At 40.5% G+C, this 27648-nt stretch overlaps 1 protein-coding gene across 1 annotated transcript; it reads right to left on the reverse strand.

The window, feature by feature from the left end:
* Nucleotides 1-16422: 16422 nt before the first annotated feature.
* LOC148507869 (homeobox protein CHOX-CAD-like) lies at nt 16423-26872 on the reverse strand. Its single transcript, XM_088445513.1, has 3 exons — nt 26434-26872; nt 18291-18436; nt 16423-16662 (listed from the first exon to the last, which is right to left on the reverse strand). The coding sequence occupies exons 1-3, from the start codon at nt 26870-26872 to the stop codon at nt 16423-16425; spliced, it is 825 nt and encodes a 274-aa protein (XP_088301639.1).
* Nucleotides 26873-27648: the final 776 nt, after the last annotated feature.

Consider the following 27648-nt stretch of genomic DNA (forward strand, 5'->3'; position numbering starts at 1 on the left):
TAAGTTCATTCACTATTAGTGTTGAAGTGTGATATACTTGTAGTGTGTACTGACTGCAAGCATAGCACTCTATAAATGCAGCAGGAATTTGGATCATTGATCCCTATGCCAGCACACCACTTCTATTTGATGATATTCAAACAGATGGGCTCTGTGTACAGAGCATTTCTATGAATACTTAAGCTAAAATTATTTCATGACACTGCATTTCATAGTACACTCTATATAAGAAATTCTCAAATCCACACACTGTTGGCACTTATTGGCGGCCGCTACAAGCAGTCCCCGCCTGTCTCCTGGACCTGTGGAAACAAGCAAAGTTATTTGGGGGGAGGGGATCTACACCCGCAGCTGCAGATGACAAGTGCACCCCCTCCTATGCTTGCTTTATGGGGATGTATTTTGAAAATATGGCTCCAGCACAGGTGATAGCAAAGATGTGGGAACTATGCTCTGTAAAGCACTGCGGAATATGTGTGCATGGGATGTAGTTAGCATCCCGGCGTGTGTGATGCCAAAATCCCGACAGAGCTGGGATCCCAGCACCAGAATCCCTGACCACCGGCATCCCGAAGGTAAGTATCGGGGGGGTTAGGGGGAGGGTTAAACTTAGGCACTGTTCAGGGGGAGGTTAGGGTTAGACTTTAAGATGGGAGGTTAGGGTTAGGCACTAAGCATGGAGGGTTATGGTTAGGCACCGGTGAGGGGGAGGTTAGGGTTGGGCACTAAGACGGGAGGTTACAGTTAGGCATTAAGGAGGAAGGGTTAAGGTTAGGCACCGGCTAAGTGGAGGTTAGGGTTAGGTACTAAGGGGGGAGGTTAGGGTTTGGCACCGGGGAGGGAGGGTTAGTGGTAACGGTTAGTGTTACCTTACTTACCTAAGGGTGTCGGGAATCTGACTATCGGGATGCTGCTGTCGGTATTCTGACCAGCGGTATCCCGACCCTCATGATCCCATACCCAACCCGTGTGTACTATATAAATGTCAATAAATAAATAATTATTTTCACATGCACTATCTTTCCGGATACCTTGCCAGAAAGATGGTACTGTCTGGTGCAATAATTGGGGATGGGCACCACATGGACAAACTGGCGGCTGGCAACAGATATGGGGGGCTCCACTACACGGTGGAAGGGCCTGCTGCACGCGGGTCCCCTCATCATTTAAAATGCTCCTGTTTGAATCTTTGTGCACATTAGAAATATCAATGCTCTCAGAAAATACAGGAGAACTCCTCTGGCAGGAGAACATTACCATTATTGCATTGATAGAACGCTAACTCCTATGGTTGTGCTGAGTTATTAGCATATTTTCAGAAGTCTGCGCATCTGAAATAGTTGCGAATACAACTGCGTCCATCTCTAAATAAGCCCCTCAGCGAGCTAAGATTGCACAACTGATACAAGTCAGTATCAAGCACCTGTTTTATTCTATATCAGTAGATGCCTCACACATGCAGTTTTCAGATAAGAGATTTATCTCACTTTAGTCACTTATTTTTAATTCTACAAAGCATTATTTTTATGATTCTTGATACGATTAGCAATTATATACTTTTACGAAGTTTACATTGACATTGTAAATATTCCAGAATTTTCACCCTCTGTTCTTAAGAGGTAAAATAGCATTCTGACTTTTTTCTTACTAATCTTATACTAGATCTCAGGAGCCATAAATCATATTCCAAGTCATCTTTCTTTGCAACCTTGGGCTATGTTACAGAGTCCAGACACTTTGAGATACTATGGAAATAGTTGATTTGTTAACCCCTGCACTGCAATATTTGACAGAAACCGCAACCTTATTATATCAATAAAGTAGTTAAAATAATATACAGTAGAAAATGTTACTGATCATGCATTTCTATGTGGCAATGACTGTGAGTATACTGTTATCGTTACCATGGCAGACAGGTATTATATAACTGTGAAAAACACCACTGATTTGACATATTGGGCCGTATTCAATTAGAAGCGAAAAGCCGAGATCCGCGAAAAAGTATCGCTGATTGCGACTTTTTGCCAGGCAGAAACTTATTTCCGTATTCAATCCTATACACTTTTCGTGTACGCTGAAAATTAATGCAATGTAATAGGCTAAAAAGATTTGCCTCTGAATAGCAGGAGAAAAGAAGTGCAACATTTTTATTTTGGGGTGCAAAGGTGGGGAAACCACTCAGAACCCTTGGGACAGCCCCCTAAAGGATAACTATGTAAAAAAAAAAGAACACCCCAAAAAAGTACTTTGAATTTGGGGGCGAGAAAGCACAAAGTGGGGGGACAAGTTTGCAAACTAGCGAAATAAGGTTCTGGGGGTTCTCTAAGAAGGGGTCAAGTGTTTTTGGGGATTGCAGGTGCTTTTATGATGGTGGAAATTCTCAATTATTAAAACTGCACTTTAGAGACATTAAAATATGCTAGCACTCATTTTCAGGTACCCCAAATTTGACTGGACTACTTATATTCTCCCAAAAATACTGCTTTATGCCATTTTTCACCACTTGTGCTAAGACGCTAATTAGTGGCAATTGTGCGAACTTAAGTACCCCAAACAGTTGTATTACGGCTAATCAGGCACTACTACATTGATCCCCAATGTTTCTGCATCTGTTTGGGGGGGTTCAGGCTGATTTCCCCGATTCTGACACCACTTTTCGCCTGTTCTGACTTCGTGTGTCGCTGTTTTTGCGCCTTTGTAATTGAATAGAGCGAATCGCGAGTATGCGCATGATAAGTTTCCGCGGCTAAAATATGCGATGTAGACGACAAGTCCGGCATGAAAAACTTTATCGCTTATGCAAAACTAATTGAATCCAGTCCATTGTTAAAAATAATTTAACTTTAATAAACATAAAGATTTTAGTGCAATTGGGCAACAAAATAAATTTTTTTCACAATACATTTGCTAAATAATACCATGACTGTACTGTATTTGATTTGTAGATACAGTACATTCATTCTGGCATTATTTAGATAATGTTTGGCAGAGTGTATGGTTAAGTTATTGGAACTGCAAAGGATTTGCAACAAAGTATTAAAAAGTGAAAGTTAGATTTAGGATTGTTTAGTTTGTCCCATTACTTTTGGCCCCTTAAAAAGTGGGAGGCACATATAGAAACCGTTGTAATTCCTACACCGTTCACCTGATTTGGATGTAATTACCCTCAAATTAAATCTGAAAGTCTGCAGTTAAAGCACATCTTGTTTGTTTCATTTCAAAGCCATTGTGGTGGTGAATAGAGGCCAAAATATGAAAATTCTGTCAATGTCCCAATATTTATGCACCTGACTGTACATTCATTCTGGCATTATTTAGATAATGTTTGGCAGAGTGTATGGTTAAGTTATTGGCTTTTCTCATTTTCTGTACTTTAATAACTGTTATTTTTTCTTTTTTGATTTTTGTATTGCTTTTTTAAACAGTCTTTTTGCTATAGAGTGCTAGCATGTAATAGCATAGGATGTCATAGATGCTACAGTATTTGATAGAGCATGCTCTAACACCAGGGGCACTGTGGTGCAGATGAAACTAGTTTTAACAGACCAAGGGGCATATGAATCAAAGCTTGATGTGAGATAGAATTGTGAGATATATATCACCAACCAATCAGCTTCTACCTTACATTTTGCAGGCTGTGTTTAAGAAATGATAGTTTGGAGCTGATTGGTTGGTGATATATAATTCACAATTTTATCTCACATCAAGCTTTGATACATATGCCCCCTAGAGATAATCTTTTTCATGCAGAAAAACACTGGTGCAGAGCCATAACTAGACTCTTTGGTGCCCTGTGACAGAAAGATCATTGCCCCCCCCCCCCTATTTTTCAAATAAGGACATAAGATGTGCACCCGAAAAAGGGCCATGGCCTCATGGGGAAGGACCAGTGAAGAGATAGGGGTGGCCAGGAGATGCTGGGGATAAAAGAAGAGGAAGAGGAAGTGAGAATGATAAGAAACAGAAAATTGACAGGCCCAAAACAGCGCCCCCTGCCCTGTACCATGGCACAGGTCGCACCACCCCAGTTATGGCCCTGCACTGGTGATCATGTCACCAGCAATTCTGCATGTCACTGAGGTGCCTTTATGACAAACAATGTAATATAAGCTGTGTGAGAAATTGGGTGTCCATAAGAGTTCCATCTGATTCACTGAAGTTCTAATATGGGGCAGCAGGACCGATACTAAGAGGGGCTAAGGGGGCACGTGACCCAGGTGCTGGACTTGAGGGAGTGCCGGGGAAATGCTGCTGGGAGGCTCTTGTGGGTTTGGAGCCGCATCCCGGCCTTCAGACACAGAGACACCGCCAGTCTAATGTGGTGCCAATCAACAGAGGCTGCCAGTCCGTGAGCTCCAATTGGTTCGCGAGCGGCAGTGGCGGGCTGGGCCGGGGGGCAGGGTGCCATATGCCCCCCGGGCCGGTAGACTTTTGCCTCAGTGAGGGCCGGTATCACTAGTGCACAGGTATGACTGACGGCCGGGTGACAGGCAGAAAGTGCTCTCAGTCGCTCCGACTATAGCAGCATCAGAGCGGCTGGGCAGCATTCTCTGCCTGTTACCGGGCTGTCTGTCACCCTATGTAGCTTGTGGCTGCACACTGCTTCCGAGGCCGCTCCGCTGCAGGGGCTGTGCACCTACCTCTGTGTCTTCTGTCCCTTCCCTCGGGCTCCTTCCTCTCCCCGGCTAAGACCCCGCCCCCTCACCGAGAGGCCCCGCCCCCTCTCTTACCCTGACTGACTATATTAATCAATCACCTCCCGACCCTGTTGAAGACCCCGCCCCCTCACCACGAGTCTCCGCCCCTTCACTAGTCTATCCTGTCTGTGTCATCTCTTCCTGTACCTGGAGCTCTGCAGGGACCAGAGACAGAGCAGCCTTCCAGGCAGGTAAGTGCCAGTGGAGGTGTACATGTTTACATGATATTTGAGAGGGAAGGGGGGTGTTGGAATACTTATGCAATGGGGGGCTGTAGTTATTTTTATCTTTGGGGGGATGGGGTGTTTTAATACTGTCGGTGCTGGGGGTGATGTAATAATGTGTGTGAATGTGGGGGGGTATTATTATTGTGTGTGAGGGCTACTGTATATTCATAATACCTGTGTTATATGTGGGTCACTGATGATTTCTGCATAATCTGGTGATTACTGCGTTATCTGGCAGCCATTACAACGCTCCCTGATCAGGTGGTCACTGAGAACGTCCCTGCATTATATGGCAGTCACTGCGACGCTCCCTGATCTGATGGTCACTGCGAACCTCTCTGCATTATATGGCAGTCACTGCGACACTCCCTGATCTGATGGTCCCTGTGAACCTCTCTGCATTATATGGCAGTCACTGCGACACTCCCTGATCTGATGGTCCCTGCGAACCTCTGTGCATTATATGGCAGTCACTGCGACACTCCCTGATCTGATGGTCCCTGCGAATTTCTCTGCATTATATGGCAGTCACTGCGATGCTCCCTAATCTGGCTGTCACTGCAAACCTCTACATTATTTAAAGCACACCCACATTAGGCACACCTTACTTACAGAGGCTATTATCATGTGTCTTTTCTCTATTGCAATGCGCTGGTGGAGAAATCGGGCCACTTACTTGTGTCTGCCCCCCAGGCCAAAAGTTGCCAGCCAGCCCCTGGCGAGCGGCATCACATTACAATGACGGCAGTACTAACAGTTCCCCAGTGTGTGGAAGCTCCATCCCGCGCCACCCCGAGCTCACCCACCGCATGATCCTGGCAGGTAAGAGAAGGGAGATGGGGCCTTACTGTGGCTTAATATAAAAGGAGCCTTACTGTGGCATAATGTGTAAGGGGCCTTACTGTGGCATAATGTAAAGGGGGCCTTATTGTGGCATAATGTGTAAGGGGCCTTACTGTGGCATAATGTAAAGGGGGCCTTACTGTGGCATAATGTATATGGGGCCTTACTATGACATAATGTGTAAGGAGCCTTACTGTGGCATAATTCATAAGGGGCCTTACTGTAGCATAATTCATAAGGGGCCTTACTGTGGCATAATGTAAAGGGGGCCTTAATGTGGCATACTGTGTAAGGGGCATTACTGTGGTATAATGTATATGGGGCATTACTGTGGCATAATGTAAATAATGCCACATAAAGGGGGTCTTAGTGTGGTATAATGTGTAAGGGGCCTTACTGTGGCATAATGTAAAAGGGGCCTTACTGTGGCATAATGTATATGGGGCTTTACTGTGGCATAATGTAAAGGGGGTCTTACTGAGGCATAATGTATAAGGGCATTACTGTGGAATAATGTAAAAGGGGCCTTACTGTAGCATACTGTGTAAGGGGCATTACTGTGGCATAAGGTATATGGGGCATTACCGTGGCATAATGTAAAGGGGGTCTTACTGTGGCATAATGTGTAAGAGGCCTTACTGTGGCATACTGTGTAAGGGGCATTACTGTGGCATAATGTAAATGGGGCATTATTGTGGCATAAATGTATAAGGGGGATTACTGTGGCATAACGTATAAGGATCATTACTGTGGCTTAATGAATAAGGGGCATTACTGTGGTTTAATGTATAAGGGGCATTACTGTGGCATAATGTGTTGTATGGGGCATTACTGTGTCAGAATGTGTTGTAAGGGGCATTACTGTGTTGCATAATGTGTTGTACTGGGCATTACTGTGGCAGAATGTCTTATAAGGAACATTACTGTAGCATAATGTGTTATAAGGGACATTACTGTGTGGCATAATGTGTTGCAAGCGGCAATGCTGTGGCATAATGTGTTATAAGTAGAGATGTGCGCCGACCCCCGTGTTTTGGTTTTGGATCTGGATCTCCCCTGGTTTTGGAGCTGGATTGGATTTGTGAAAACCTCACCTCCGTGTTTTTTTTTCGTGTTTTGGTTTTGGATCTGGATTTTTTCTTAAAAAAAAAAAAAACTGCTGAAATCATATAAAATGGGCCTCTTTTGTTTCTACAGTATTAATAACCTCAATAACATTTATTTCCACTCATTTCCAGTGAATTTTGAACACCTCACAGCTCACAATACTGAATTGTTCATCTAGGTTAGGCCCAACATTTGCACCAAGATAGCTGGCTGACTAAGCTAAGCTGCAGCAGTGGGCAGCGCAAACACATGGTAGTTCAACTTCAAACATAGCACATCAGGAAACACTTTTATTATTCAAGAGAGGCCTGAGGGAGTTGGAGTATGTATGTAGTTGAAGGTAGGGCAGGGACAGGAAGGGTTGATTGGTAGTAAATTTTATTTTGTTTTTTGATTCCAAAGAAAATTTATGAGGGAGAAGGCGAGGGAAGTAAGCATTTACAAAAAAAATGTGATACAGTACATTTACATCAGTCCTTGCCACAGAAAAATCCTTGAGCATGGCTGCTGCTGCTGGTAGTTGATTTTCTCATCCCAGAAGGGGACCAGGAAGAGTTTCCAAAAAAAACTAAACAATTGACTTAAATAATTATTTGCAAAACTTCTATAAAGGCATTTCCCAACCTGTACTGGGACATAAAAAAAACATAGTTAGTTAGTGGCCTCAAAGTGCCACTTAATCAGCACAGATATGTGGACAAGCGTAAGATTTATGATTTAAGGGCAGGGGTAGCCAACCCTGGTCCTCAAGAGCTGCCAACAGTGCATGTTTTCCAGGTCTCCTCACAGAATCAAAACTATAATAATTAACTCCACCTGTGGATCTTTCTAAATGTTTTGGTGAGTAATGAATACATCTGTGCACCAGGCAGTTTAGAAAATAACACATGCGCTATCAGCAGCCCCTCAGACTCCTTAATGAAAGAAAGTGTCACCAAACACTTAACAGCAAATACAATATAAAAATATCACCAAGTGTGTCCAGGAGGCGCTCCTATTAGTATAAAATGGGAATTTTCGATTCAAATGTCTCTCTGTGTATCCGTCCACCAGGATCTCTTTATTCCCAGGGTGATCACCTCAAAAAACAAGTAATAAACTCACAGTGTAATATTTAGAGTACTAATAAAATGTTTCAAGCAGTTGTAATGTTCAATTACCCCAAAGGTTGGTCTACCAATTAAAGTAGACAATCAGGCACTATCAAGGATAATCCTTACGACACAAACTGCAATAGTGTAATAACGTTTATTATAAGAACAAACAACATAAAATCAAAGCAAGATGGACCCCTACCAAGCGTAATGGTCTACCAGTGTGACAAAGTAGACAAATCTCACTTTTTAGATATGGGTGAAAGACACCAGTGCATCCCCTAGATTAACCAACCATCAGCCAGGTAAGGTCCAAAGAATATCCAGATCACCTCTTTACCAATGCGTTTCGATACGTAAGAATGTGTATCTTTCTCAAGCCATAGAGTAATGGGTGAAAAAGACCTGCTTTTATACAGCTCTCAATTAAATTCACAGTAACACCTAATTCCAGACATAGATTTACTAAATACTAAACACCATATTAAGAACTAAAATTCCAGTCCACATTCGATCCCACCGCATGTTCCTCACAACCCCATTAAAGATTAACAGGTGCGCGTCCATGTGTTTCCACGCAGGAGATTGCCGCTATGCAGAAACATAATGTGTCTGAGCATTTCCGGTATTCACCGGAAGTTTGTCCGCGCATCCTCATGATCAGCTTCTCCTCCACCCGGAAGTCACCTGACATTGCGGCGGGTACTGATGACGTATTGCACATTCCGTCTAGCGGCCTTTATTTCCAGAGTAATTCCACAAGTGATCAACGCTATGGGAGTTATCTTTCCATATATAATATTGCATGAATGACAGGTAATAAATTCCTTAATGGCACACTTCTTTCCATTAATTATCACCTCTTCCTTTTTCTTACTAAAAGTATTAGGAATATTTTTACAGCCCATACACATACCACATCTATGAAAACCAGCGGTGAGGTTAGACTTATTATTAAGTTGAGGGGCATGGTAACTATTCACAAGTTTAGATTTTAAATTCGGGGCTTTTCTAAAAATGCAAACTGGAGCATCAGGCAGATCATCTCCAATCACAGGTTCTTTTTTAAGTAAATTCCAGTGTTTTTTCAATATTTTCTTGATCAAATGATGTTGAGATGCAAAATTAGTACTGAAAGCCCATTTCAAATGATCCCTACTTTTAGATTTCTCCCCAACTTTGTCTTTCAATAAATGGGTTCTATCCAATCTAGACACCTTTTCCAGGGAATCATTTACCTCTTCTGCATCATACCCACATGATGTGAAACTTCCTCATTTCCTTTGCTTGTTCTAAAAATACTTTTTGATCTGAGCAATTCGTTTCACTCTTTTAAATTGACCAGTTGGGATAGACTCAAGACAATTTTTATGCTGAAAACTATTTATATTAATAAAAGATCTTGAGTCAGTTGGCTTAATAAAATTTTTGGTCTTAACTTGGTCTCCTTCAATATAAATGGTTAAGTCCAAAAAGTCAACACTGGTTTTTCTTATATTAAAACTTAAATTAATATTTCGATAATTTTCATTAAGAAAAGTACAGAAATCATTTAAGACCTCACGATCCCCCTTCCAAATAAATAAAATGTCATCAATATATCTCCGCTATGTCACCAGGTTCGCCCAATGGGGGTTGTTATTCCAAACATAATCCTCTTTCCATAGTCCCATAAAGATATTAGCATATCCTGGGGTGAACTTGGTGCCCATGGGGGTCCCCTGTTTCTGAATAAAAAATTCATCTTTAAAAATAAAATAATCATTTAAAAGAATAAAACGTATACCTTCTATAATAAAATCCTGTAATCCACTGTCAAGGGCACTTTTCTTAAGAGCCCAAAGTACAGCATTAATTCCCTGCTCATGTTTAATAATTGTATACAAGGAACTGACATCTGCTGTTACTAAATATAATTCATCATTCCATACAATATCATTTAAAAATTATGGGATTTTCATCCCAGAAGGGGACCATGACGAGTGCTTCCAAAAAACAATCGACTTAAATAATCCTTTGCAAACCTTCTGTTCTGTAAAGGAATTTCCCAACCTGTACAGGAACATTAAAAAAACAGAGTTAGTTAGTAGCCTTCAAATTGCCATTGTTCCCACTGTCCACTTCTTAGATATTTGAATATGATGTTAGAATGTAGAAGGCCAAAAATTTGGTGGACCACACATGGCTGATTGATCAACCATGGCGACTGGATTAGTGTCATAAGGAAGAGGAGGCTGCAAACTGCGTGTCATGTTATGAGTTGGCCATATGGGGTATGTTGCTGTTAAGGGATGGTTATCATTATAATTTATCAGTGGACACATTATTATTATTATTATAGTTGTTGTAATTTTGGGTTGCCATCTCCTGAAGGGTGTTTACCAACAAACAGAGACTACCTACCTATCCGCTCAGGCATAGACACTTCCTGAGGAACAGAGCTCTGTTCTCTGGAGGGAAGCCAAATAGGTGGGAGCCTCTGTTCCAACATCTGAAGCTCTTATCTCTCCACATCATCTATTATAGATTAAATAAAAATGTAATCGGGGACATCTAGATCCTCTTTATGTACCCTGCTCACCCTTTTTGGACAGGAAGTCCAGGATGGATGGATTGGAAGAAGAAGGCCTAGCAACAGATGGGGATGGTCATTATCAAGACCTGGTCCCCCCAGTGGGTGTATTCAGGGAGGTATTGGTTGGCATGCAGGCAGCGGAATAACAAAGGCCTCCATGTTGTCTGTGCTTACTATTCCGTATTTCAGTTTGCGATTCAGTTAGGAATAAAGTCAGCTACAGAACACAGTGACAGAATCACTGGATGTCTTAGTGGATTCAGGCCAAATACAATTCATGAATTCCCAGACAGATTCCGGACAGATGAATCCTTTGCTTGTGATAATCTTTGGTAATTCCTGGCAAAGGTGGGTGTTATAGCCAGACACTTTGAAGGCTGTAACTTTGAACTGCTTTATAGAAAACAAGTGAATTAAACCTTTCCACACTGAAGAACATGATGGAGAAATCCCTTGAAGTTTAGCACCTAGAGCATCTTTTTTCATGTTCTCTGAGGCCTCTCCTGACTGTGAAGAAAGATTCTCCACACTGTAGTGTTCTGTTGTGACTTTTTAATGGTGATTTCAATGTTATCCACTGGCTGAGATCCATCTCATCTGAGGGTTGGGTTGCCCCATGCAAATGAGACAATTCACATCCAGAAGGTGACTCTTATGTTTAGCCATGGTGTCAGTCTCTCTTTTGGCACAATTTGCACAATCTTGGTCTTGGGGGCACCATGATGAATCAGACAGATCTTCCAGGGTAAAAATCTGATCTGGTGCTGTATCTATTTCTATTAAACCTTTGTGTGTGAGTTTAGTCATCTGCCGCTTGCGGTGGAGCTCTTTTTCTGCTTTCTAAATGATCTCCAGACACAACGTAAAACTTAAACCTTAAAATGAAATGTTGCATTTAATGCCTGTTCTGCTTGTTCTAATAACACACTACAAGACACTAGACTTATAAACCCCGCAGCTAATTGGATATGCCCCTATATGTGGCTTATGCCCCTGATGTCAAGGAAAGGGCAGTGAAGAGTTACCATCCTTGGATTTGGGGGACTGTCCAATACCATGGATAAAATAACAATCAGTAATCACAAAGTAATTCCAGAAAACATATTCTACTAACCAAGTCGCACATCTTACCTTAGCCTGACACTTGGGGCTCAATCCAAATAGGTGCAAGTTACTCATGCCCGCACTTATTGTTCCTTCAGACTGACATATTTGTGTTTGTAGCCCCAAAAGGCAGCGTACAAAAATGTGTGAGTCCGGGGTGAGAATGGACGGCGAGGGGGTTATTTGCCATACTGTTGCCGGCATTTATATGCCATTGCAATGGCATCGCACCGAATTTGATTGAGCCCTTGCTATTCTAATGAAGAAACATGAAAATCTTGTTTAGTTAGGACTGTCTATAGATATTTGCCTCTGAGTGCGTCCAAGACACCAGTAAATAGCAATTACTGGACTACAGTCTGTTCAAGCTAGGAACTCATTAACCCGATTTACTATTTTAATGTGAAGTGATTAACCACAAATGTTTATGCTGACATAGCTTTTGCAGAATCAATTAATGTTTTTATATACAGTATGATTTTTTTTTTTAAGCTAGTATTAGGCATGGAAAAAAATGAAGGAAAATCATATTACTAATACAGAGCAAATAAATATAATACATCTAAGAAGTGAGAAATAATAACTTACAATTTTGTCTTTGTACTACAGTATTAGGTATATTGAGTATGTTGTGCACTAAAGTTCTATCCACAATTTATTTATTTATTGCCAGTTATTTATATAGCGCACACATATTCCGCAGCGCTTTACAGAGAATATTTGGCCATTCACATCAGTCCCTGCCCCAGTGGAGCTTACAATCTATATTCCCCATCACATACACACACACATACACACTAGGGTTAATTTTTATTATAATTGTAATTGTATAATATAATCTAGTGATTTTTTAATGTTGTTTTCAATTCTGGATTTTCTAAGCGTGCATAACAAGTGCATGTGGTCTGTTTGTTCTTGTGTACCCTCAGTCATGTATGAACACAGGCAAACAGCACCTCCAAATAGGTAACATGCACTAGATAGTGTTCTTCTAACAGGCAGCTACAGATCGGCTCCTCCTCAATGTGCAACAGTCTGTGATTAAACCTCCTCTTCCTATATGAACTTTCTGTCCTGATTTCAAACTGCACTCTGCCTTCACATTTAACACTTGTGTGTAATAACAAGAATGTCTTTATAGGACACTGTGGTACTTATATTAGCTGTGTTTTAGTGGATTCATATGCAGCTGAAAATACCACCAAGGGAAGGACTATAGAACTATAGATATCTTGTGATCCATCTGCTTATTTCATTTTTGGAAAGTACAAACTTACAGCAGGAGCCTGTAAGTTACAATGAACTTGCAGCAAATTACTTCATGGGAAATGTAGTGGACCCCATGGAAAAAATTTACCCGTGTCTGCAGAGTACACCTTAAGCATTGTAGCCCCAATATTACTGGGAAAGAGGGGTCTATTTACTAAGCTATGTTATGAGCTCATAACTGCCATGTTACAGGTTGTGTTTGAACAATGGCATTTAGGAGCTGATTGGCTGGCACCTTATCACCATTCACTTTATTTCCTAACACTGCTTAGTAAATACACCCCTGAGAGTCTTGTATGTTTTAGTACACTCTTGTCTCGTGCTTTTTTTTTAAGAAAATATTTTAATATGTGACTGTTTCATGTAATAGGTGATATATAGAGAGAGAGCACACAAAGGCTATGTATTATTGAGCTGAGAATTATACCTGAGTACATCACATACTGTCCTAAATATGTAAGCGGAGCTTCATTGGTTTGTAGTGTAGTGGTAAGCTAACACTCACTTTAACAGAGTAGCAGTGGAATATCATGTTGGCAATAATCAATGTATTTTTCCTTCATAATTATTTGTATTTTAGTTTAGTTTTAATGCTTAAAATCAACCCTTCTCATTTGTTTTGTACATGTTTATTTTTTTCATGAATAATTCAACTGTTATTTTTAGTTTAAATATTTGGGTAGAATTACCAAACAGAGTAGTCCCTATTATTAAGCTATGTGATTAGTGCTTTGTCGATATAAAGCTCTCTTTATTTGATACCATATACCACTTTTAAATTTTTTCAACATTATGCATGGGCTGGACATGCATATTATTGTACTTCTGGAGATTTATATCATTTTAGATGTAAAGACAGCTGGTAACAGGGCTGGAGAGTGACATGTGAGAATCTTATGTGAGCAGCGAGAAAGACAGTTAATGCACAAGAGCAGTGGAAGTGAATGCTGGCAGTTTTGAGAATTGGGGATGAAGAGGATGCATTTAGAAGAAATGTGGAAATTTTGCACTTTATTGCATTTTGATACAGTTTCCTGGACCTAGGGGACAAATTAATTTGATTTAATTTAATTATTATAGGAATTCAATTTTTCAATTACTGCTTTTTCATTTAGCAAATCAACAAATCAACAGCACAAGGAGGTTGATCACCACTATGATTCTGTAAATGCATATACTATGGTTAGTTATTTAAAATGTAATGTCAACTTCATTGCTTGTTCCTGTTACAGTGATATAAATTTCCATAAAATACTCATAGAGCCTAATTTTATTTGTTGCCAGTCTTTCAGGGGATTCTGAATAGTGTAGATATATTATAATTATTACATTTTTTTGCAATATAGCATATCGATAGTTAATAAATTAGTTTTATAGGTAAGACACAAGCAGACAAGTCTGGTCTTTCCAGGATAACCCAGATGTAGGTAACATAAGGCTTTGCAGCTGTTGGTCACTACAAGTCCCAATCACAAGTGGAAACATCTGAATGGTGAGGCAAGCTGGAACATGCAGTATGCCCAACAGCTAGTTGATATCTGCTTGGTATTTGTGTGTGAAAGAGATAGTGCAATTGTATTTACAACTAAGTTGCTCCATGCCAGAAATAAAATCACTTTGTGGTTAAAGGCAGCTTCTGCTTTCTGTAGTGGTAGAATTATGGAAAAACTAGTAGTTTCAATTAAATATAAAATGTACCCAGGGGTGTATTAACTCCCGAGGGGGTCCGTGTGCAGTGGGCCTCCTACTCTGAGCAGCGGCCCGCCTCCAACCAGGCTCTTACCTTTCTCTGGCAAGTGGGTTCCTCCTCCACGGTGCCATCCTTGTAGTGATATTCAGGAAGATGGCGCATGTGCACTAGGGGGGATGTAGTCTGGAAGTCGACGGTCTAAATGCCGACCGCCGGCTTCCAGACTCTCTAATCCTGGCGTGGTACTAATGACAGTCGTTGAAAACTTGACGCATGTCATTATCCATACGCCGGAAGACCGAGCCCGGCATACCGAACGAAGGTAAGCAGGGCGCCGGGCCGGACAGCCACGGGGGGGGGGTTAGGTTAGGGCTCCCGGGGGACTTAGGGATAGGCACCCCCCGGGAGGGTTAGGTTCAGGCTAGGGTAAGGGGGGGTTAGGTTTAGGCACTTAGAGGTGGCATTAGGGTTAGGCACTTGGCGGGGAGGTTAGGGTTAGGCACCCCTAAGGGACGGTTAGGGTTAGGGGGTAAAATTAGGTTAGCGATACTTACCTTAGGGATGATCGGGATCTTCACCCTTGCTGGACTGCCATGCGGCCGGCGGTAATACCTACTACACCCCACTAGAGAGCCATCTTCCCAAAGATGTCACTGGGGAGATGGTGCCATAGAGTATCATGCTTGCTAGAGCAGGGTGAGTATACTTTGGGTGCAGGGTTGTGATGCTGTTCCTGGATCCAGGGCCCATGTGCATCGCACACCCTGCACCTATTATAAAAAGGCCTATGAACCTACCTACTGCGCTAATTGTTTTATACATTTTTTGTTTGTACATAGCAAAGCTTAATCTAGAATTAGCAATGCAGAGTAGATGAATGCCCTGATAATAAACCTAATTCACCTCAATTGACACATTTACTCTATAATGTGTTATAAGCATAGTTATGTGTATATTTACAGAGTACTGTTGTGATAAACATCAAGGTTTCTATACAAAGTACAGATTTGGGTATTTGGATTGTTTTGGGTTTTTATTAGATTTTTAAGTAAATGTTGGATAAGAGTAATTTAAATATTGTTTTTTAAAATAAAACATTATTATTTTCTGTCTGTGCTAGAACAGTTATATTCATGTTACTATTATAACTGCAAAACTTTATGTGGTGGGTTGTGAAATTGCAGAAAGCAAAAACATATTTTTCCTCACAGTCTATGGAACCGAGGTGAGCAGACCTGTCCCACATTAAGCCAATTGTAGACATTTACAGTGCAAGCACACTTTACATCGGATATACTGAATTTCTCTTGATTGGTGTAAAAAAATGCATTGTTCATAATCATTTTACATATTTTTGGTGATCACTTAAAGACAGTTCCTATAAAGCGCATGGAAGCATACGTACATGTAAAACATTCACATGCTTCCAAAAAAGTTCACGGTGATCCAAAGTAGTCAAATCATTAACTTTGGGCAGAAGAAACTGCAAAGTTGTAAGTTGTAGTAAGTGTCACTGTTCCCTCTTCTCCCTACTGTGGGTTCAGATCATCTATTATAGATGTAAAAGTTGTAACAATGAAACTTTTATTGTTATTGGGGTTGTGGAACAGTAACGTTATTACTGCCATCCATTTGCTTAGCATGTGACATTGTGGACTTGTCTCTTGTTCCATTGATGTTGGTATGTCAGCCAGACTCACTCAATTAGGAGAGTAGATAAGCAATATCCTTTATACATCAGGACAGCACCAAAAGGAGCCTCTGTGGTATTATAATCAATGCGAGTTGGTTATTAGTGACTATGCCATATCCCAGTTTACACAGTGACCTGCTGTATAATGCTGTTTGGTGGTATGCCATTGTTCAAGTTGTGTGCAAGTTGTGGTGTCTGGTATAAAGAGCTTGGCATCTCCGTATGTACCAGAGAGTCACAAAGTGGGTTGGGACTGGCAGAACTGGAATCACTCTGCATAGAGCCTGCTCCCTCAAACTGAGTCATCTTCTTTTTGAAGAGTTTCCTCTCTTTGGCTCGTCGATTCTGGAACCAGATTTTTACCTACAAAGGACATAAGAATAAGAATGGCTGTAAAATTACATGTTATTATAATTTGTGTTTTTATTGTTTTAATGACTACAGTGCACATGCAGTATAGATGAGTAACAAATAAAATAATACATATTTATCAATTATCCCTCTCTCCACTTTGGCACCTTTTGATCTTAAGGTGGGTACACACTAGAGGATGTGCTCACAATGCAATATCGTGAGTGATTTCCCTTGAACTCTCCCCGGCACTCCAAGACACGATATGGTGCTAAAAAGTTTCCAATCTGACCAACGATCTATTGTACATCTTTAACAATTTCCAGTGCGTCGTGTACGAGATTGGCAAATCTTGCCTGCTATAGGTAAGATCTGAAGATGTGATGTACGACCCGCGGGTACGCACATCGTGATCGTGAGTGGACACTCATGATTTGGACATATTTTACATGATTTGTTGTTCCGATGCATCGAAATCGGGCGAATCGTGCAAAATATTGTCTAGTGTGTACGCACCTTTATTCTCTGTAAACCCATCCAAGGTGGTGTATTCAGTTCTGCCTCTTCAACAAGTGGGGAGAGTCATGACACTGCTGAATCACTGACTGCACAAATAAGTGCAGTGTGTCATACTGTACACCAAACCCCTGTTCTTCTTCCTGCATCCACAGTACTAGCAGCAATGTGACTACCACCTAAATATCATCCCACCCCTGGATCCTATCACAATTATTTTCTCCTGCAATCATTGATTTAGTAGGAGGGGTGATAGAGCACACTGTGGGGGTCATTCAGACCCGCTCGTGAGCTCGCAAGCGGGTCAATGTTCCCCCACTGCGCATGCGCACGACGGAGGGAGCTCCGTCGTGCGCATGCGCGAGACCCGGCGAGCAACGGGCTCTCCATCGCTCCGGGTCTCGCACCAAAGGGGGGCGTGCCGGGGGCGTGCCTGCCAGACGGAGGCGTTCCCATGGGAACGCCTACCATCTCAAGCCGGCCCCACTGACATCACTAGTGATGTCAGTGGGAGTGATTTTGGCTCTGATAGAGCCAAAATCACTCCAGGGCTTGCGGCAGCGAGACCCTACCGCAGGGTCTCCGTCGCTAGCCTGATGGTCACGATGGTCAAGACCATCGCGACCATCATCATGGACGCTCACTATAGCTGTGGGTGGTAACCCACAGCTATGCGAGCGTCCATGAGGACGCTCCAAAAAAAGGTAGGAGGGCCCTGATTCAGAGCGAGCGCTCTGGTCAGAGCGTTCAGCTCTGAATCAGGCCCTGAGAACCAGGACGCAAGGTTACAGAGAACCAGGAGGTAAGGTTGTCCCTGCCACCATAAGAATTGTCCTACTTGAGACATATTTCCCCCCTCCACTGATAAGAACATCTCTTGGTCTGATATGTACATGTGTATAATCACACCCCGCTACCATTACTACACTTGAGATCAGATGATTATAACTTGTACTGCAAAACCGATGCAGTTTGTTTTCCTGCGATGGGGGAATCTGTATGCTTAAAAAAAAAGCATGTTGCTAGGTTTTTCTCAAAGTTTCCCAGTCCATCATTTTATGGTATTTAGGGAAGTGAGTGACATTCTAGAAGCCAACAAAAGTAAAAATCTCTTAGGAACTCACCTGTCTTTCAGAGAGGCTTAAGCTAGCGGCCAGTTCAGTTTTCCGTCTAATGGTTATGTATCTACTGTAGTGAAATTCTTTCTCCAGCTCCAGTCTCTGATGATCAGTGTAAACGACACGATATTTTTCCTTTGTCCTTGTCTTGCCTACATGAACATAATTAGGGTTGTAATAATCATCGTATTCATTTGACAACTTGTTTTAAAATATGATCAAACATTTGGTTAAAGGGGACATCAGAATCTGTAGTTTCTACATTAGCTAACGAGCAAATTACAAATGTTGCAGGATATATTCTCCATATGTGCAGATATTTTCCTGAATCAATGGTTTCAAGATTTAAAGACAGTACACGTTTGTTTGTACACTGTTTGTATCTACCGTAAAGTCATACTTTAGCATTTACTCAGGAGAGCCTATTCTGCAGGACCAGGGCATTAAAAAATAAAATGTTGGGCTACCTAAAATTACAGGAAGATCAGCTCTGTCCTTTCTGGAACCAATACCTTTATATGTATGTGCATTTTGCATTAGTTACTACAGTACTTTGAAATATAAGGAAGCATTAATTCGCGGTACTTGGTAGACTTGCCTCCAGGTGACATTGTACACTACTAAGACAGGATGTGAACAGCTCAAGGGGGGAAAAAAAGCAAAGAAACAAAGCAAAACACAACTGTGAAGATAACAAACAAATACAACACTACCTACGTGTGCTATTGCTTTTGATCCTTCCTAATTCTCTTTGAAGTAAGTTTGGAATCATACAGAGGAACAAAGATTCCTAAATTGATTCTGTAAATTCTATTGAAATGTTAATTTCAAACTGATAGCAGACAAAGGAGCTACAAGGTGATCTTATCAATGAACATCTTTGACAAGCAAGAACTGTAAAGTGGTGCTCAGACTCCCTTTCATGTTAGGGAAAGTACAGTAAGATTTACTTGTTAAGTAAAGTAATCTGAATTTTTTCTTCATACCCAAGAAAGAATTGCCTGATTAGCTCATATAGAACATCACAGGAAGAATGCTTGGTGTAGTCTCAGTATCTGGCTTGCTGCATTTATATATATATAGTGCCGCTATATTGGAAATATATATATATATATTTTTTATATATATATATATATATATATATAATAAAATATATATATATATATATATATATATTTCCAATATAGCGGCACTCACGGGTCTCTGTTAATGGATTGAGGTGCAGACAATAACTAATGATCCAATGTTTTGGATATAATTCCTTTGTATCTCTGACAAATTAAATATATCCGAAACATTGGATCTTCAGTGAGTGTCTGTATCTTCATTTAGCAACGGTCCTGTGAGTGCCGCTATTTTGGATGACGTATGATATTATTTTAGTGGGAACCCAGGCCAGAACTATTCTATGTATAGTGAAGGGCATTTCCTGGAGCATGCATATATAGAAATGTATATTTTTCTCTGCACAGCTGTACTTTGTTGTTTATTTATCTGAAGAGTGATTTTTATATGTTTATACTATATATTTATTCAATATCACACGGCACTTAGCACTTTTAGGTGCTATATATCAATTCTATTTATTGAGTATATATAACAGTATATATAATATATATAACAGTATATATATATATATATATATATATCTATAACAGTATATATATATATATATATATATATACAAGCAATTCTTCCCAGAGCTGAAGGAGACGGCACTCCTCCAGACTTATTCAGCGATAAAAGTGCATATTTATTTAAGCCGACGTTTCAAAGATGGAACGGCTTTGTCACAGGGTGTGAAAAGATAACAAAAAGTGTCAGTGCTTACCTTATATACTATACATATAAAGGTGCAGTGTGTTTGTCCATTCTCGCGCCGCGGGCCTATGACATCATATGTCTGTGTTGTGCAGCAAGGCATTGTGGGGCAGTAACTAAGGACATAGGCCCACGGCATCAGAGGCGCGAGAATGGACAAACACATTGCACCTTTACAAGTATCGTATATAAAGTAAGCACTGACACTTTTTGTAATCTTTTCACGCCCTGATGACAAAGCATTTGTAGGTTTGAAACATCGGCTTAAATAAATATGCACTTTTATTGCAGAATAAGTCCAGAGGAGTGCCGTCTGCTTCTGTTCTGGGAAGAATTGCCTGGTAAATATCCTCTAATAGGAAGGCACCCCGCTGGCGGATTCATTACCTAGAGTGCCGATCTACATGCTGCTATATATATATATATGTATATATATATATATAGAAACTAAGCTCCGGCACTCCTTCACTCCGTGTAAACTGGACAAGCAGTCCAAACCTTGCTCCGGTGCCTTCCTTTAGGAGGACAGCACCCCAAATACACACTGTACAAGAAATCACAGGCGGCACTCGGAGACTGCTAAAACACGTGATACCCTCAGCCGAGGGACTTTTAATCAGTCGACGTTTCGGGGTCTTTCACCCCTTCCTCAGGACAGCAGGAAGGGGTGAAAGACCCCAAAACGTCGACTGATTAAAAGTCCCTCGGCTGAGGGTATCACGTGTTTTACCAGTCTCCGAGTGCCGCCTGTGATTTCTTGTACAGTATATATATATATATATATTTATATATATATTAGGGATGCGCAGTACATCCCTAATATATATATATATATATATATATATATATATGCAATCTTCAGCCCGGCACTCCCACAATCATAATGAGGTTCACCGGTGCCCTCTGGAAAAATGTAGACCTTCTCTGTACAAACATGCATTGGCACTCGGTGTAGTTCCAATAGAAAATTGTATTCGTTACATCAGAATAAACTCCAACGTTTCGGGGTTCAGACGCCCCTTTGTCAAGGTGAACTTGTGTTGACAAAGGAGTGCCGATGCTTGTTTGTACAGAGAAGGTATATATATGCAGATGCCAAAATACTGGCACTCCAGTTAAGTGCTCTAGTGCACTCTGAATACTGTAGGCAACAACATTTGAGGCAGCGGCACTTGGAGTCTTGCAAAAAAAGTTTTTATGTGATTTAATGTGTGAGGGATCACATTAAAACTTTTTTTGCAAGACTCCAAGTGCCGCTACCTCAAATATTTCAGTCTGGGGTGCAGCCAAAGTGCTGTGTGCTTTCTTATATAAAGAAAGAAAAGGCCTAGGGCACTCACCTTTTCCAGCTGTATCAAAATTGTAGTAGTTTATTGTTTACATACCACCAGTATTAAGAAAGAAATGTCCGACGTTTCGGTTCAATTATGGACCATTTTTCAAGGTTAGTAGCAGCACACACCACTCCAGTGGAAATGGTTTTGTGGTGATGCTAACCGTAAAAAAGGTCCATAATTCAAATGGCAACATTATGATAGTTGCAAAATAAATAATTTGATGTGCAGCACTGAAATCTATGTTGGTGCTATAATTACCTAGGACAGTATCTGTGCAGTTATTGTTATTCACCAGAACAAATGTGTTCCATCCTCTGCTGCATATTTGTGCTTCCTATTGGTTTGTGCAATAATGACTTCCGCCCTATGGGAAATATCCCTGAAAAGGGTCAATTGCTCAGTGTTTATTTATTGCACCTTCCCAAAGATGTTGGTAGTATTAGTCTTAAGGCTCCTTTTGTGTCATTCTAAAAAACCTGTTGTGCTTTTGTGACACTCTCTGTATAATAGTGTCCATTGTAGAGTAAGGTCCAATGTATTTTGCTTGACTTCTTCCCATGCTCAACCCCCAACTTTATGACTTTGCCAGCTGTATTTATCTTTATGTAACTTTTAAAGTTGAAGTATTATTAAGAATATATTGGAAAAATAAAAGATTTCTCCTCATTGTAGGTACTACTGATAGCAAATGTACAACAAAATAGGCTACGCATAGCTAAACATATCTAAGGTTTAAAAGAAGAAAATAATATGTGTCTGAACCTTTGGCCATAAAATTCTTCCAAAGGCAATAAAAGCAAGAGGTCTCTTTTATTTGCTGTGAAAATCAGCACCCTTTCCGGCAGTATAACCTCAGGAGAAAAGGGGATATGGGAAGACAAAGCTGCATATCAAAGCCAAAGGGAAAGAAGTGTGAAAAAAAGTCTTCCTACCTCAGTATGACAGATAGGCCTTAAACCAGAGAGAATGTGGCCAGTTACAAAAAACACAGACCTCACAAACAGTTTAGAAAATACTGCCAATTAGCATGAGAAGACCAGGCAGCCTTTCTGTCTGCAGCCTTTTGCATTCTACTCATTGAAGCCTACTGTATGCAGAATTTGTCATACTCACCTCTGTAGCTGTGCAGTCTGTATTACAGTTAACCTGTCAGCAAGTAACCTTTGTACCAGAAATGCCTATCCTTTTAGTTATCTTTTTAGGTATTTTACTTGATGTAAGTGTATTGATGTAGCTATGGAATTGTCACCTAATAAACTGGGGCATGGGGAAACTTGCAGGGCCACCATCAGGACTCTGGTTTATGTTGTGATGTGTGAACTCACGCAGATATGCAATGGTATGGATGTGTTACATTCAGTATCAGAGTCTCATTATAGGCATGAGTGTCAGGAGCTGTCCCAGGTCCACCAACCCCCCCCTGGCACTGATCCTCATGGTGCATTATATCCCATGGGGGAAAGAAAAGCAAAACACAATGGGCAGTGTTGACAGAGAGCTGTATGTGCCCACTGGTCGGTGGTCAGACATTAGCTGCAGCAGGTCAGTGCAGTGTGTGCGGCACCAGTGCATTTGCTCAAGCTGAATGGGCAGCAATAGGCTTATCCTGCTTAGTGAGCGGAGAGCTGAGCTGATTGACGGTTTAGAGGCCCCACAAGTTAATTGCCCTGGGGTCCCAACAAATCTTCATCCAGTGTAGCTTTACTATTGTTATTCAAATTTAAATACTTTTTTGTAAATATTTGTTCATTAAAAGATGTTTCATGTTTATTCTGTACACTCACCTAGTCAGTTGTCATGAATTAGAGTGCACACATCAGCCCTGATCCTGAGTGACAGGCAATTCTGATGTTCATGGAGTTGAGGGATTGTTTGCTACTGCGCAAGTGCGAAAATCCATAAAAACTCTTACGGCGCATGTACACAGTGTACGCACAGATGCGCACTTGTGATAGAGACACATGGTATTGGAAATGTACTGGGCGTTCCTGGGCGATGACTGGGAGTTGGCTATTCAGACGCACAGAGATGGTCTGTCTTATGGGAGTATTATGGGAGTGTCCCGGAACTGGTTGTGTACAGGGGTGCCGAGAGGGAGGGCGCAGGTACTGATGGCCCGGTCTTGTTGGAGGGGGCCCGGGTCAGCTGCTGAGAGGGATATTGGTAGAAGCAGAAGCGATTACTGCAAAGAGGCGGTTCCAGCAGCGTGTGACTCAGAATCAGACCCATAATTACATTTTAATAAGATTTCAAAATAGAAGATGATATTACTTAGTGCTCTATGCTGGTCTGCATATAACCACAATGGCGGTAAATGACAAAGGGTAAAATGTCCACTCTGAAGTACACAACTAGCTTTGGATTTATGCCTAAATTAGTTTATGGAGCCAGACAGCGGCATTCTGTGGAGCAGAACAGGCTGGAGTGATGGCGGTGGCCAGAGTGAAGTACATACTGGACGCTGTGGGGAACCTAATGAGATTTCCTTGTGAAGGTTATTAGCATTGGTATGAAACAAAGCAATGGAGAGGGTGCATTTTATAGGAGCACATCAGGTCTTGTATAGTTTGAATGGGACCCGTTTTGTGCCTCCATACTTCTCCCTGGTGGAGGAGTGCATTCCCAGGTGCACTCGTCTCTGAGTAATGGAAGTAAAAGCTGCACACACACAGAAGTTACTGTATGCAATACAGAAAGTCCCCATATAATCAATGGCTTTGTCACCATTAATGTGTTTTGTACTAAACATATGTTACACCACTGTTACAGATATTTGCATTGTGTTTGACAAGAGTCATTTATGATACAGAGCCTTAGTGCCTGTTATATTTGCCCATCCAGTCATACAGCCCCTCCCCCAATATGAGACTAATGCAATGCATTACTGGTCTCTATACTATTACATTTACACTAATATGATTCCCCTGGGAGATAAGTTCATGTAAATTCTCAAATGATATTATTCCTGACTCTCTGCGATATTGTGTTATCTTCAAATTCACTATTCTCACAAAAAGTATTATTATTATTTCATTATTATTATTATTATTATTATTATTATTATTATTATTTAAAGTTAGATCTTTTAAACCTCTTACCTTTATGTCTGTCTGTTACTACCCAGTTTGGTTCTATTAATGTTTTTTCCATTTGTAAAGTGCAACGAAATATGCTGCGCTATATAAGAAACTGTTACTAATATTAATAATAATAATAATAAACTGAACATTGCCGTAGTTACTACTGTATATTGCTTCATATTAATTAACATATTTGAATGTTTTAAAATATATGTATTTTATTTGTAATATTTCTTTATTTTCTTTATATTTGCCTAATGAGTAGTTGTTAACTCAAGTTAGTTAGTTATTGATTTTTCATGTGTGTCAAAGCCTACAATAAACAAGGGATAGTACTACTTTTTCTGACTAGTATTAATGGGTCTCTTACAATAATTATTTGGCAGATGTAAATAATCTGATGCTGTGTGGGGTTTAGAGTACTTTAAACTGTAGAACATTATATTGCTGCTATGTCACTTTTTATGTGCTACTATTACGTTATTAGACTATAGACTGAGGGGGAAATGTAATGGACAGTGATTTGTCAAAATTGACAATTTAGGATTTAAATCTTACCTGACTCCTGCCTTAAACCCTGCTGCAAAAATCACTGATAATCTGCAATTTTAATAAATCACTGTTTATTATATTTCTCACACAGATTGAAAATATGTTCTGTAATTTTGCAGTGGTATTGCAAGCTTGGATATAAGGGCAATTTAAACATTCTACAGATTCTAAAACAATGTATTCCCATCTCTGACAGATGTGGATATCCACTATTGTAAATGTTATGTTATGTTGGATGACTTTTAATTTTGGTTGTATTTAAACTGCAACATGTCAGTAACTCCAGGGAAAATGTTTTTTTTTCTTGCATTGTAATAAAAAATTTCTGCGTTTAAGTACATATTGTCATCTAAACTCCAGATGTTATATTAAATACTCAAGCACTTAAATATGTTTGAGAACGTATATTGTTAATTAAGCCACTTTCCATTTAACATCTTCTGAACAATTTCTGCTTGAAGGAAAGCACATTTCCCTGAATCAGTCGCAGGATATTGCACTATTGTACTATATGTAACCAAAAACATGAATAGATCATTCTGAACACTTATATCAGTGTTCTTTCATGATGTCTCCAGAGTATTAATGGGATACCTCCTACTGTATATTCACCTTGTTTGTATAACTTATGCAACACTTTCCATGAAAACTAAATTCAGTTGTATAATATGTGGAGTATATTGTTAGCTATTTTTCCATCAAAAGTTAGTAAAGAAAAACAACATACAAATGTAGCCATGGTCATCTATCCCACGATGCGAGCGCATCGCGGCATGGATGGCGCGACTAGTGTGCCCACGACTAGTGTACCTGCGTCTGTGGCGTTTGCATGCGTATGCACGCGTACACCATAGACTTCAATGGAGTGAACGCAGGCTGCTAGTACTCACAGCCTGGCGAATGCTGCGCTATGTCGCGATGCCTGTGCACGTGCAGATGCATCGCGGCAACGATGAGCGTGGCTACATCTGTACTCGCAAATGCAGGTGACGTTGACAAACGTGTCCTCACATTTTTTTTAAAATAATATATATTTAATTGTAGAATTGTGTTTCAGTTCAAAAACACACTGGATCACTGCTTCATATGGTTGCGCTTTATATAAATAAGCAATAGCACGTAAAAACATTCCTTGGCAATAACTCAATAAGGAATGTTTAAGCAGTCAGAAATGTGGTAACTATTTCTAATGAGCTTTGATTGTAATATGTAGAACATTGAAGAAAAAAACAAAAAAAACAGGATTATTAGACTTGTCTATCTATAAACTAAAAGAACCATTTTTTTTAATGAGAAAGAAATAAAATACTGTTTTGCACATGTACACAGCAAAGGAGGTTGCAGCATCCTTTTACTTACCCGTAGATGTAGATTGCACAGTTTTTCTCATCCATTCATAAGAATTTTGACTTTGACCGCTGGGTGAAAGGACAATTGTATGATTTCTTTCTGCTGGATGTAAAATCCCAAGTCCAGAAGGGTTTGGAGAATTGTAGCCAGAAGAGCTGTAAGGGAATTGGCTGGGTGATAAGTCAGATGTTTGTACTGTACTGGTATTTGATGGTGAAGCAGAGTAAGTATTCCAGTCCTCCCGAGGTGATGCATACTGTGATCCCCACGCTCCACAAGACTGTACTTGATTATCCACAGTGGGCACGTGGTGATATGCCACATAGTTAAAATATGGTTGACTGGATGCATAATTTTGTCCTGTATTGTTGTTGTTTGTCGATCTTACAGAAAGTGGATACATGCTATCGTCTTTATACTCAAAATGATGACCACATGGGATATTCATAGCTGTGCCAGTCCTTCCATGGCCATCGCTAGCTGTAGTAATCTTAAAATTACCCCTGTTTCTTTTACTCCTTCGCTCTATCTATAAATGACCTCTACTAGCCCTGGAGTCTCTGTGCTACACATGACTAACAATGGTGTGACCAGGTGCTGGCAGTAACCGCTTACTAAGGTCCTGTCTGATGTTAGAGATAACTGCCTGCCCCCCAAATACATTTGCATTCAAATGAAAGGCTGGATATCCCAGTATCATCACCTTGTTGCTACTTTCAGTGCTTCCTTTTAATCTGGAGTCTTAATATAAACTTCCCCACATGCCCTGACCATTATCTATTCATATTAGACTGTTCCATACTAATTGGAGTCATTTTCTTTCTCATTGTTGATGCCAGAATTCCCCCTCTGGCCTAGAAACTGTACTGGAAATAAATAGTTAATATTATTTTCATACAGTAATGTCTTTAGCTATGATAGAAGTACAGTGACACTGTGAGAAAGCTAGCAATGTGGGTGGGGAATTATATACTCTAAATTAATATGCATAAATATTGACTAAAGGTGCTCATCCACTAGATGATTAAGTTGAGCGATTGAACGATAACGATCGTTCAATCGTTCATAAATCGTTTGCAAACGTTTGCAAAAGTGTCTAAACATCTATCATCTTGCAAACATGCTAGACATTCACCTGATGATAGCGTCAGGTTCAGCATGTTTACAGATGATTGATGAGCCTGCACTGAACGACTGCTCGTTTAGTGCAGGCTCATCACAGAT

This window comes from Taudactylus pleione, unplaced genomic scaffold, assembly GCF_031769625.1.
Source record: "Taudactylus pleione unplaced genomic scaffold, aTauple2 ptg000381l, whole genome shotgun sequence".
Lineage (NCBI taxonomy): Eukaryota > Metazoa > Chordata > Amphibia > Anura > Myobatrachidae > Taudactylus > Taudactylus pleione.

Bases quoted from the DNA above. Each gene is read 5' to 3' on its own strand.
- LOC148507869 (XM_088445513.1), bottom strand. From the start codon at position 26,872: ATGAATATCCCATGTGGTCATCATTTTGAGTATAAAGACGATAGCATG. The intron at 18,437-26,433 runs GTAAGTAAAAGG...ATGTTCATGTAG, and splicing joins TGTGCAATCTACATCTACGG to GCAAGACAAGGACAAAGGAA. The intron at 16,663-18,290 runs GTGAGTTCCTAA...TGTCCTTTGTAG, and splicing joins TAAGCCTCTCTGAAAGACAG to GTAAAAATCTGGTTCCAGAA.